The 12,967-nt window shown below is 47.6% G+C and overlaps 1 protein-coding gene across 1 annotated transcript; it reads left to right on the top strand.

The window, feature by feature from the left end:
- The first annotated feature begins 3,300 nt into the window (after positions 1-3,300).
- LOC119357079 lies at positions 3,301-5,886 on the top strand. Its single transcript, XM_037624062.1, has 3 exons — positions 3,301-4,547; positions 4,920-5,102; positions 5,332-5,886. Exons 1-3 carry the CDS (start codon positions 3,380-3,382, stop codon positions 5,592-5,594), a joined length of 1,614 nt encoding a protein of 537 aa, XP_037479959.1. The 5' UTR covers positions 3,301-3,379; the 3' UTR covers positions 5,595-5,886.
- Positions 5,887-12,967: the final 7,081 nt, after the last annotated feature.

Below are 12,967 nucleotides of genomic sequence, written 5' to 3'. Positions count from 1 at the left end.
CCGGGCACATCCGCAGACGCATCCGGACGGGCAGTCATATTTCACTCCCGGTATCCACATGTCGTAAATTCATACTCTTAAATCCATTCACACCGATCATACAAGCCAATGTCACACGTAAATGACTAAGTTTGGTACCAAACATAAATAGTGTTGCATAAAAATTATTTGAAGTGTACAACTCAAACATCAGCTTTTTGGTTTCCATTATGGGTCCAAATATGCTCCACGAGATCATCGAGTAACCGCGCGTGCACATGATGATCTCGAAGATTCTGATACATCTGTAGAAAGCTCATAAGCTGAGCTGCATCTTGACCTTCCGAGGTTTAAACTTGTTCTCCAAATGCTTCAAAATCATTGGCTTGGGAAACACCATCACCCTCATCCTTCACAATCATATTGTGCAAAATAACACAACATGTCATGAGCTGCCACAGATTTGCTGCAGACCCACGAACAATTCTCCAACGAGCTTGAAGCACTCTGGATGCCCTCTCTGCATCCTTCCTACCTGCTTCCTGCATTGTTGTAAAGTGGCTCTGTTTCCCGCCCTATGGTTCGTATATGGTCTTCACAAACCCCACCCACTAAGGATAGGTACCATCGCAAGATAGTATCCCATGTTGTGGTCTCGCCCGCTGACGAGCAAATGGATCTGGTAGGTCCGGGGGTGGATTTGGTGCAATTTGCGATGGGGTCGGGCTGTCGGCTCTGACGTGGTGGAGGCGCCGGGCGCTTCCATATCCGCCACATATTTGGCCTGGATATGAGGGGTGCCGGTCAGCCTGGTCATTTGGGGCCCGTTTAAGGCGCCAATCTGGGTCGCATTTTTGTGACGGGGGACAGTGAACGAGCCGTCCGCCCGGGCGTTTGAGACCCGTTTAAGGTGCCCGTCCGGATCGCATTTTTGTGATGGGACAGTGAACGAGCCGTCCGTCCAGGCGTTTGAGGCGGGTTTGGGGCACCCGACTATAGATGCTCTAATGCACTTAGTAAAAAATCCACAACATGACATGGTTCAAGCGACAGTGTCGGTTCTCTATCGTTAGGGCTTCCTCTTCTCTTGCCGCAACTGTGCCAGCGTTGAGATCTCCAATTCCCTCCTCCCTAGAGCTGTTTGGATTCCACTCGGGCTAACCCAGAGGCACTCTTTGCAGCGCTTTTCCCGTCCTTGGTGGGTTTCCTCGGAGATATGAGAGTCAGTATTTCTCCAAAGCCCATAAACAGTTATCTCTTCTCGGAAGAGGAAGCCATGGCGCTGGAATCTTTGACTTCTACGGTGAAGGAACAATTCGATCTTGAGCCAATGATGGAGTTGGGATTGACGGAGGACGATCTCTGGATTATGACATGAAAAAGGAGGATCAAAACCCGACTGAGGCTACTCGTTGGATGGCCATCGCTCGGGTCGACACGGACATGGAGTATAGTAAATTTTGGTTCTATAAGAATATGTGATCTGCCCGAGATCTTGCTCAAGAGGTTAAATCAAATCTTTCGATGAAAATTTGTACATGATGCCATTCTCATGTCTCGGTAACCGGGAGAAAGTTATGGACAACGGCTCGTGGATGTATATATTTTTTTGTCATTCTTGCACCCTACGATGAGTTCACGAAGCTGAGCTCAATTCAACTATTCAATATAGCCATTTGGATTCAGATCTATGATCTCCTAGATGGTTTCATGGGGCTGCTAAAAAATGCTTGCAAGTAAAGTGGGAGAATTCATATACGTTGAACCAGCACCACAAGATTTCTCTGAGAGTTTCTTTCAAGCTTGGGTTAAATTGGATCTAGGGAAACCGCTTAAAAACACACCATCCATTGTGAAAGACAACAAACACCATCTTCTCCATTGAAGTATGAATGGTTGCCGGAATGGTGTGCAGTTTGCGGTATGTTAGGTCATGTTTACAAAAGAGTGTGGCAACCATATCCACCATCCAAATGCGCTAGTTTTCAAGGATATCAAAACTTCAGGGAGTATATGACCACCATGAGGAAGGGGTTGTGGAACAGGCAGAGGGAGATCTGGCCGAAGTAGCGGCAATCATGATCACATGGACAATGATTATGTTGGAGATGAAGAGGAGTTCTAAGGCCAGGACGATGAATCGTAGGAGGAATTGGAGAGAAGGCTAGATCATATTAGGCAATGGAAAGCTGTGACTGCTAGGAAGAATAGTCAGATCATTATACAACCCAAAGGAGCCAAAACAAGGGTAACAAAGATATGCTTGATGTTGAAGGGAGTTGTTGGCTCTAACTCTCCCGACTCTAATGCTCCTAAAGGCAGCTCCCTAATTTATCTAGAGGGATCTTCAGTAGTAGGATCAATGAGCCAAAATTCTAGTACTACACCAAAGAGAGACTCAAAAGCAATGAATACCCTATGCTTAAATTGCCGGGGTTGCGAGCGGCCGGAGATAGTTAATGAATAAACTACTTGGTTAACTTGTATCACTTGGGCTTAGTTTTTCTCTCGAACACTAAGTTGTCTACCACGAGAGCTCAAGATTTGCAATTCAGGTTTGGGTTTTCTATCGATTTTGCTGTTAAGAGTGTTGGACATAGCGGCGGTCTGGTTCTCTTCTGGAACACCAACTTGGTGGTTGGCCTAAACTTGTTTAGCAACTCTCACATTGATGTAGTGATCCAGAATGAAAAGGTAGAAGAGAAGGAGTGGAGGTTCACCAATTTCTATGAAGAGTCGACAAGATATAAAAGGAAAAATAGATGGGAATTGCTGAAGTATTCGAGGAGAGAGTATGATTATCTTTGGCTCTGTGCCGGGGATTTAAATGAGATTCTTGAGGCGACATGAGAGGAAGACAGAGAGAGCCGACGCCACTACATTCGGAATATAGGAGAAGCGATCCGGAGATTCATTCCTGCTCATTCACTCCATTTCCATTTCATTCATCGCAAACACCATCATAGGGAGAGGAATTCCAAGTTATAAGATAAGGGTCCGATTTTTCTTTTGTCAAGGACTGATCCTCTGTCAAATCACCACAAAAAATTGCATACACCTAGAAAACTTGTGCATCTTTGGTGCCAAAAAATTTCAATTTTTTTTGATTTGTTTGCTATTTTCTGAAATTTCAATCTTGTGCATCGAAACGCCGTCCTCTATATGCATATTCTTTTTTTTAGAAAATAAACTTTTTTTGAGAAACTTTAGAAAATAAACTTATTCACTTAAGTTTCGGCCCGCGACGAACTAGGAGTATTCTGCAGCCCATGTGTACCGTGTGTGGGCTTACTTCCCCAGCAGCACACACACACCCTCCTGCGAACTCACTCCCACAGAGCAGCACACACACACACAGCCGCCGCCGCCGCCGCTGCCGCTGCCGGACGGCGGCCGGAAGATGGCCTCGCTGGCGATCCCCGACGAGCTACTAGTGGACATCTTCCTCCGCCTCCCCACCCCAGAAGACCTCATCCGCGCCTCCGCCGCCTGCGTCTCCTTCCGCCGCCTCGTCGCCGACCGCTCCTTCCTCCGGCGCTTCCGCAAGATCCACCCCCCGCCCCTCCTCGGCTTCCTCGACTCAGGTCGGCACCTCTTCCACCCCGCCGTGCCGCCTCACCCCTCCGCGCCGGCGGCCAGCGCCGTCGCCCTCGCCGCCGACTTCTCCTTCGCCTTCCTCCCCGCCCCCGCCCGGGACTGGTCCGTGCGGGAAGTCCGCGACGGCCGCGTCCTCCTCGACAGACCCCGCCGCCACGACTCCGTCGATGGGTTCGGAGCCCTCTTCAAGGAGATGGTGGTGTGCGACCCCTTGCACCGGCAGTATCTCCTGCTCCCCCCAATCCCCGATGACCTAGCCGCTTCAGTCGTGGACCAACTCCTGGTAGAAGGGCATTGCTTGGCCGAGACCTTCCTCGTCCCTCCCGGCAACGGCGACGAGGAGGAGGAGGGGACATCATTCCGGGTGATCTGGATGGGGCTGTTTGAAGCTAAGCTAGTGGCCGCTGTCTTCTCTTCCGGCACAGGGAAATGGCGAGCCTTTTCAAGCGAGTTGTTGCTGGGCTTCCTGTTATGGTCGTGGATGGATCTCTTCATGTCGCGCCATTATGCACATGGTTGCTTCTACTGGGTTTCAGGTTCAATTGAAAAGTTGCTAGTGCTTGACATTCAGAGGATGGAGTTCTCCATGGCTGACCACCCACTCTGTGCCAGACATTTGGACGATGATGTGGCCATCGTGGAGGCAGGCCAAGGCATGATTCGGATGTTTGTGCCTAAACCCGACACATCTCGCCTTAAATATAACGTTTGGCGAAACAATGCTGGGATTTCTACCCAGTGGCAGATGGAGGAGAGGACGTTCTCGCTGGATTCTGGGTCCTTGCTCACAGGTGCGGTGGGGAGGCACTTGCTCCTATATCAGTGTGGAAGCTCGTCGGTCCAGACAGGTGGTTTCACCCTCGACGTCGACACATCCCAGGTTGAGAGGGTGTGTGCTTCATTTCCTGCACCGTCACACGTATATTGCAACTTTTCACCATCGTTGTTATCGTCACCGACAGTGTCAAGTGGTAAGCTTTCCGTTGAGTGACAGATACCTCCTTCCCTTCATAGTTATCTCCACACAATTGCCCGGGTTGCTGCATGATTGAGCTTAACTGTACTAGTATCCTTAACAAAAAAATTGTTTACAGAATTTCGCTGCATTCTAGATAGTGTTCTCTATTCAAAGTTACCTGCGATTTTCTTAAATATTAATCCCATAGCTAAGATTTTCAATCAACATCCAACCATTCTCATCTCAAAGGTCACTTCATATATAGCCTAACTAGCAGTTGCACACCATAAAAGAGGGTATGTTGAGCCTTGCTAGTGTGCAGCTTTGTGTGAAAATTCTCAGACAACAGAAAATTAGCAATAGATTGAGCCCCTTGTGCATGCAGGCGCACGCCATGCTGACGTCCAGGGAGCTGGGGAATCTGTGCCAGTGCCTGAAGTACAGGAAGCTGGCCCTGGGGGCGCGCAAGGAACTGTCCTCCCAGTGGTCGTTCAAGCTTCAAACCACTTGTTCGCCGTCGTCAACGATGCCGAGGCGCGTCGTGCTGTGGCGAGGGAAAGGAGGACAGGTCTCACTTCATAAGTTGCCTTCAGTTTTCTTAAATGTCAATCACATTACTAAGCCTTCCAACCATTCTCATATGAAGGTTTTCATATATAACCCAGCGAGAGACTAATAGTTGCGTACCGTAAAAGAGAGCAAGTTCAGCCTCAGTAGTAGTGTGCAACATCAAGTGAAATTGTCAGACAACAACTGAGCTTGTGTCCATGTAATGGTGTATCCTTGTGCATATGCAGGCACACAGCATGCTGCTGATGTCCAGGGAGCGGGGAGCGCTGTGCCGGTGCCCCAAGTGGAAGAAGCTGACCCTGGAGGCGTGCAAGGACCTGCCCTTGCAGTGGCCGCTCGAGCTCCAAACCCCTTGCTCGTCGTCGACAGTGATGCTGAGGAGGGTCGTGGCGGGCAGAGGAGGCGGCGCGCTGGGGCTGGACCTGTGGGGGGTGCAGGGGCTGGTAGCCGAGCTAGAGAGGGCGCGCGAGGAGACAAGGAGCCAGAGTAGCAGTACCATTGCATCCACGACGACCAAGGGAGTCAGGGTTGGATGAGTGACTCGTTCCTTTTTGTAAGTTTGTTGTGTGTTGGTCGCTGGTTATGAGGTTGATGAGCAAGGTTGGATTGCAAAGCTTTCACCGTTAGCTGCCCTGTTGGTCGCCGTGTCATCGTCGATTTTGTTGCGGCCTCGACTCATTAGCTGCATTGCGTGGCTGTGGGCCGTGAGGCAACGCTCGTCCATGGTGTATAAGATTGGTATTCAGCCCCCACTGTTGTGAGTAGACATTCATCTGAGTTAACATCCAGTTTTTGTCTGATGGTAAAATCAAGGTCATTTGCCTGTGGCATCAGTTTTAGTAGACTTTGGAATGAGTTGAGTAGTTGTAGTGGACTTTGGAATGAGTTGAGTAGAAATTCCCAGTGGGAAACAAATCCAGCTTTGGAATTGGTATGCAGTACTACTTGGCAAGTACGTACTGTATTATTTTGTTGTGATTTGGAGCTCACAGAAGTTTGTGTGGGTATTCATGTCATGCGGATGAAGTTGATGTTACTGCCCGTTTACTCCCTCCGTCCCACAATATACTATGCTTTTGCAAGCTATACTTGTGAACATCTTATATCAAGTTGTTATCAGCACAGCTGTAGATTTTTGAGGGGCAAATATGGTTTGTGTCAGCATGTGGAAAAGACAGGTGAGACCAAACAAAATGTGTAAAAAAACTGAGAAGTGTGGGGCGAAGAATCTTTATGACTCTTTCTAGCCTGCCTTTTCTAGTTTGACTTATACAACTAGCAGCATAGTACTCCCTCCGTCTCAAATAAATGTATCAACTTTGTACACTTTTTACTATACAAAGTTGAGACACTTATTTTGGGATGGTGGGAGTATTTGATTATAACATCTGTTACCTTAAAAGGACAATATTTACTCTACTCTGGTGTGCACTGGCTGCAAGCAAACAGCATCAATAGCAGCACTGTTCACCCGAGAAGGATGCAAATGATATTCATTCATCTCTTTTTCTTTTTTGATTGATGATTGAAAAGCAATGATCTATCTGACACGTGTTCATCTGTCACGTTTTAACTCATGATTCGGTACTGAAACTACAAATTTAGTACGCACTGTACTGTACTGCTACGTTTACTGAATAGATAGATGATTTCTTGCATTTTTCTTGGCATTAAAAAAGACGCCACCAGCATTTTCGTCAAGTCAATTAACTGCTTCATTCCTTGCACATTTGCGTAAAAAAATCACTCAGCTACCGACCTTATGTGTCGAAGACCACAATTGGCATGGATGCCGAGGCGAGTCATGACCGATAACAAGAGAAGGAGGCATCAATTGAGTCTAGACCTACGAAGAATGCGTGGTTAGATGACAGAGCTAAAGAGGATGTGCAAGGTGATGAGGGGCTAGAGCACCAGAGGTGTCCAGACCACTGCAACCAAGGGCAACACGTCCTTGGACAATGTGATCTTCCCTAGGATGTGCTACCACGTACAATGTGATCTTCAAATGATACATCCGTATCTAGACAAATTTAAGACAAGAATTTTGGGACGGAGGGAGTAATAGCTAGCTAAGGGAGTGACATTTTTGGGGCTGAGACCGCTAAGTAGGGTGCCTCCTCTCTTTTTCTCCATCTTTCTTGATCCTTTTGTAAAGTTGATTACATTCGGTTGACTTTTCATTCGGTTTGTGCATGTGCTGTGTTGATTGTTTGCATTATTGCCACTTGCAGTGAGTGAGCTATATATATAAGCAAGATTGTCCGGATGTGAAGTTTTTCACCAGCGTCTTTGCTACCATTGTGTAGACATAGATTACGCTTGGTGTTTGATGGATTCTCGTAATCTTGTTGTTCCAGTCGTTTTTCCTTATTTTATAGTACTACTTTAGTGTCTTGTTGATCTGCTTTGCCTATTTTTACACCTATTTTTATTACATCAGATCATAAAAAGAAGGACATCACATCATAGTTAAGCAACCGAAAACTAAGTCTTAATCGATGATATGGTACTGTGCTTCTTTTAGGGAAGTGCAGTTTTTTTATCTATCCACATTGGTTAAATAAAATGATCAGTGAAGTACTATAATGCACCTACTTATTCACTTTTCTTATAATAGCTTTTTTTATAACAACTTATTCACTCTCTTTTTTGACAGAGAGAAACTAAACTTATTCACTTTTTTAGACAACTTTGTTTTAGACAAACTCCGAAGCTTTAATCAAACCGTCACAATGTTTACACGGACGAAAGTAAGACCATCCGGCTGCCCAAGCCACACATGCCGGACAGCCGATAGGGATAAAGCATGCTTCGCGAGTTTGTGAGTCTTGACATTCAAACTCCTAGATTCATGACTAAGAATACATGAAATAAAAGTACTCTTATGATCTACTTCTTCATGAATGATTGCGCCATAAGAAGTCAGATTCTTGCTACAGATATCATCGATTACCACTTTGCAATCCGACCCCACCTTGATCCTCCGCTCATATAGATCATCTGATAGGGCCAGACCTTCTCTTATTGCCAAACACTCGAGGACAGTTGGGTCTCCATTGTTGGGACAGACTATTGCTGAAGCCCCCAGGAACACGCCTCGGCATCTCTAGCTATTGCGCGCCCCCACTGCACCATATCTTCCTCCTCTCCCTACGGCTGCATCAACGTTTAGTTTTGCCATACCTGCAGGTGGTGCGATCCAAGGTAGTTGTTGAGTCCATCGTGGGTTAACTTGTTGTACTGACTTCTTCTCGATGGATTTCAGTTCGGATAAATAAGACTGGACAAAGCCATGAATGGAGAAAGGACACTGATAAATTTGCTCGTGAATTGCCTTTCGACGAACTCCCCACAGCGCCCAAAGGGTAACGCAGAGCCGCTGTAGGTATACAGTGTTGTGCCAATCTCCAAAGAAAGTTTTTCAGCTTTGACGGGACCTTGATCCCCCATAGTTTTGTCCATCCCATGCTGTCCAAATCAGAGTGAGGCGAACCCTCCTCTCCATCTAACCACGCCTCCCTGCTGAGTTTGACTCGCTGGATCATCTTATATGCTGACCTGACAGTAAAGATTCCCCTTCTATCTTCACTCCATGCCCAAAAGTCCTCCACTTGCCTAGTACAGAGAGGAATAGCCAAGATCGCTTCTGCATCTATACGGATGAAAACTGATCGCACTAGTTGCTCGTTCCAAGATGAGGTTGTGCTATTAATCAGCTCAGACACCTTACTTGGAGGCGCACGCATGAGTGATGTCGGTGGCCGCTTCATATTTTCCCTGGGAATCCAATTCTCAGACAAAATATTAGTTGTTTCTCCATTGGTTATTCTCTTAACAAGACCATGTACCTCTGCCATCAAGAATAGACCTCCAAATCTCGGAAGGATGAGGGCCCAAAGTGGCTTTAAATAATGTTTGTTCCGGGAAGTAAACGGACTTTAAAATCCTAACGCTCAAGGATGATGGATTTTGAAGGATCCGCCACGACTGCCTTGCCAGCAATGCTAGGTTAAAGAGTTCCAGGTTGCGGAAGCCAAGCCCACCCAAGTGTTTGGGCTTCGTCATAACATCCCATGCTACCCAACACGATTTTACGTTTGCCTTGCTTGCTGCCCCACCAAAGCTGCCTGATCAGAGAAGTCACACTCTCACAAAGCCCTCGAGGGAGTCGGAAACATGACATGGAGAACACCAGTATTGCCTGCACTACAGATTTGATCAATACCTCCTTTCCTGCAGCAGATAAAAGCTTCTCCATCCATCCCCTAGCCTTCTCCCATACACGATCTCATAGGTACTTAAAAGTCCCATTCTTCAAGTGACCCACCTCAGTTGGCATGCCAAGATATCTATCACTGAGAGATTCGTTTTGAACGTTCAAAATATTCTTGACATTATCTCTAGTGGCCCGTGGGCAACCACGACTAAATAATATAGAAGACTTGTCACAGTTTATGTGCTGACCTGATGCCAAGCAATAGCTCTCCAGTAGATTTGAAACTGCATTAGCCCCTTCAATGTTCGCCTTAAAAAGCAGCAGGTTGTCATCATCGAAGAGTAGGTGGTTGACGGCCGGGGCCGTTGGAGCCACCTTGATACCCCCAACTGAGATGCCGAAGAACTGGATTTCATGAGGCACGAAAAGGCCCACTGCTGCAATTAAGAAGATATGAGGGGATATCGGATCTCCCTGCCGGATGCCTTTGCTAGGTGTGAATTGATCAAGCCTCTCACCATTAATGAGCACCGAGAACAAAACTGACTGCGCCATGTTCATCAAAATTTGTACCCACGATGGTGTGAAACCCAACTTCAACAACATGGCCTGAAGATAGTCCCACTCAAGGCGATCATATGCCTTCACCATATCGAGCTTAAGTGCACTGTAACTGTTCACCTTTGCTCTGCTGCGTTTCATAAAAGGAAGCATTCATATACGCTAATTATGTTGTCAGTTATCAATCTCCGGGGACAAAAGCAGACTGCTCCTCTGAGATGATGTCAGATAGAATCTGCTTCAGCCTGTTTGCCACAACTTTGGATGCAATCTTGTATAGCACATTACATAAACTTATGGGTCTAAATTGGGACAATAAAGACGAGTTCATTACCTTATTAGGGATCATCACCAAAACCGTGTCGTTAATGCACTCTACACTGTCCTCTCATCTGACAATCCTTAGTACCGCCTTAGTCACCTCGGGGCCACAAAGATCCCAATGGCGCTGGTAGAGGTGAGCCGGAAAGCCATCCAAACCGGGAGACTTGGTAGGAAACATTTGAAAAAGTGCACTCTTTACCTCCTCGGCCGTGTAAGGAGCCACCGACACCTCGTTCATCTCGGCGGAGACCTTGGTTGGTACTATTTCAAGGACTGCCTCCATATTGCTGACCCCCTCGCTAGTGTATAGAGTTTTATAAGAATCGTGTACTAGTCCCTTCAACTGCTCGGGATCATTAGTCATTACCCCTAGCAAATTTTGTAATGCCTTCATCAAAATTTTCTTTCGGCGGATGCCAGCTCTCAGGTGGAAGAATTTAGTATTCTTGTCCCTCGAGGTTAGCCAATCAATCCTGGACCTCTACCTCCATAGTAGCTCCTCTCGATGATACCTCTCCACAAGCTTTTCATTAATCTTTAGTTCAACATGTGATGGTGCTATCCGGCTCGGATCAGACCTTAGCTTCTCCAATTATTTGTTCAATTTTTTTAATTCTTTTCGGACATTTCCAAAGGTGTTTGTGTACCACCTTCCAAGATCATGTGAGATCGCCTGCAGTTTTGTTCTGAGCTGGTTCGCCCTGCTGCATAGTTCTCCCCCTGTCCACGGTGTAGTGATGTTGTCTTGCCATGTCTCATGGCCTTCCCACATCACTTCGTACCAAAAATTTCCAGGGTTCTGGCATCTCGGGTGTTCTCTGTTCAGACTCAATAGTATTGGACAATGATCTGATGTGGCCGCTGTCAAATGGGTTAGGTCCACCAGGGGAAATCTTGCTCGCCAATCTGCATTTGCGAGGGCTCGATCAAGATGCACCCTGTTATACGTTCCCCCTGTTACTTTCTTCTCGAAGGTCCAAAACCTGCCAATATATCCGACGTCAAGTAACATACAAACATCGATGGCGTCACAGAAAGCCTGAGGCTAAGCGTTACTCCTCTCTCCTACGCCCTCCTGCTCTTCGGGGCACAGAACCTCATTGAAATCCCCTAAACACGGGTAAATATCCGGTACTCTCACCCCTAGGGTGCTCCCGGTGCTCCAAACCCGGCAGCACATTTTTAAATGTTCGAAAAATTCTGAAAAAAATCCAGCACATTGACACAACATCAAAGTATGTTGTCAAAAAAAATTAAATCAAAATTCGAAACATTGCTCGAGATACAAAAATGTGCTACCGAGTTTTGGAGCACCGGGAGCACCGTAGGGGTGGGAGCACCAGATATCCCCCCCCCCCTAAACACATCCACACGGAAGGTTGCTAGTGGTACTGATGTTCTTCTGGGTGTCCCAAGTTTGATGTCTGAGATCGGTCTGGGCCTCTCTATATACAACAGTGCACCTCCACGGGTCCTAACCCTCTTCCAATACTGAGCAATCGATATGATATTCCAAGTAACCAAGAAAATCAACTTTTGTTTCATTATTCTAGAATACACCAATGTCACCACTTCCGCCTCTAATATCAATTGCAAAACCATTATCATAACCAAAAGTACTTGCTAATGCATCTACCCTTGAGCCTTTTATCTGAGTTTCAACAATGCATAAAAGGGTAGGGGCAAATTTATTCGTGAACTCACGAATTTCTCTAACTGCCGCGGCAGTTCCAATAGAGTGCACTCAATGGGCTTGGCGGCGCTCCTCTAGGGAGCCCGCCAGATGTGTTTTTGCCACTATAACATTGCCTTCCTTTCTAACTAAACTGGTCCTTGATCTCTTGGGATGTGGTACATCAGGTGATGGAAGCGCAAGCATGCCTTCCTCTGTGTCTCCGCTGAATACAAGCAGAATTGCAACTAAAGAAACACTCCCAACAACAGTTGTGTGCTTGCTGTTAATACCATCCGTCGCAGAGGTTCCAACCCCATCTGAAATTTGCTTCCCTGGATCAACCTTGCGGGGCACCCCCGTCGAGATCGATTCATCCACTGCCATCCTTGAAACCCTAGCCCGAGAAGAAACTTCGGGCTGTGAGAGGACCCTAACCCAACGACCCCTCCGGCGGACCACCAAGGCCGGGGAACAGTGCAAGGACCGTCCCTTGGTCAACCCGAGTGGATTCCACGGCGAGGCACAACAGGAAGGAAGCAAACACTCAACGACGGCCGTCGCCGTTGAGAGGAGGTAAACCCTAGGAAAGATTGAAAGAATCGACCGGGACACTTTTTTTTAGACAACTAAACTTAACTCTTTTTTTTACGAGTACTAAACTTAACTTATTCACTTGAGTTCTCGGCCCGTATTCTGCAGCCCATGTGTACCGTGGGCTTACTTCCCCAACAGCACACGCTGCATCGTGCGAACTCCCACAGACCCACACACACGCCGCCGCCGCCGCCGGACGGCGGCCGGAAGATGGCCTCGCTGGCGATCCCCGACGAGCTACTAGTGGATATCCTCCTCCGCCTCCCCACCCCAGAAGACCTCATCCGCGCCTCCGCCGCCTGCGTCTCCTTCCGCCGCCTCATCACCGACCGCTCCTTCCTCCGACGCTTCCGCAAGATCCACCCCCCGCCCCTCCTCGGCTTCCTCGACCCAGTTGTTCGCCGCTTCCACCCCGCCGTTCGGCCTCACCCCTCCGCGCCGGCGGCCGGCGCCGTCGCGCTCGCCGCCGACTTCTCCTTCGCCTTCCTCC

Source organism: Triticum dicoccoides, chromosome 2A (assembly GCF_002162155.2).
Source record: "Triticum dicoccoides isolate Atlit2015 ecotype Zavitan chromosome 2A, WEW_v2.0, whole genome shotgun sequence".
NCBI lineage: Eukaryota > Viridiplantae > Streptophyta > Magnoliopsida > Poales > Poaceae > Triticum > Triticum dicoccoides.
Note: the sequence above shows the minus strand (reverse complement) of the source record. Positions and strands in the feature narration are given on the sequence as shown.

Bases quoted from the DNA above. Each gene is read 5' to 3' on its own strand.
- LOC119357079 (XM_037624062.1), top strand. From the start codon at position 3,380: ATGGCCTCGCTGGCGATCCCCGACGAGCTACTAGTGGACATCTTCCTC. The intron at 4,548-4,919 runs GTAAGCTTTCCG...TTGTGCATGCAG, and splicing joins GTCACCGACAGTGTCAAGTG to GCGCACGCCATGCTGACGTC. The intron at 5,103-5,331 runs GTCTCACTTCAT...GTGCATATGCAG, and splicing joins GGCGAGGGAAAGGAGGACAG to GCACACAGCATGCTGCTGAT.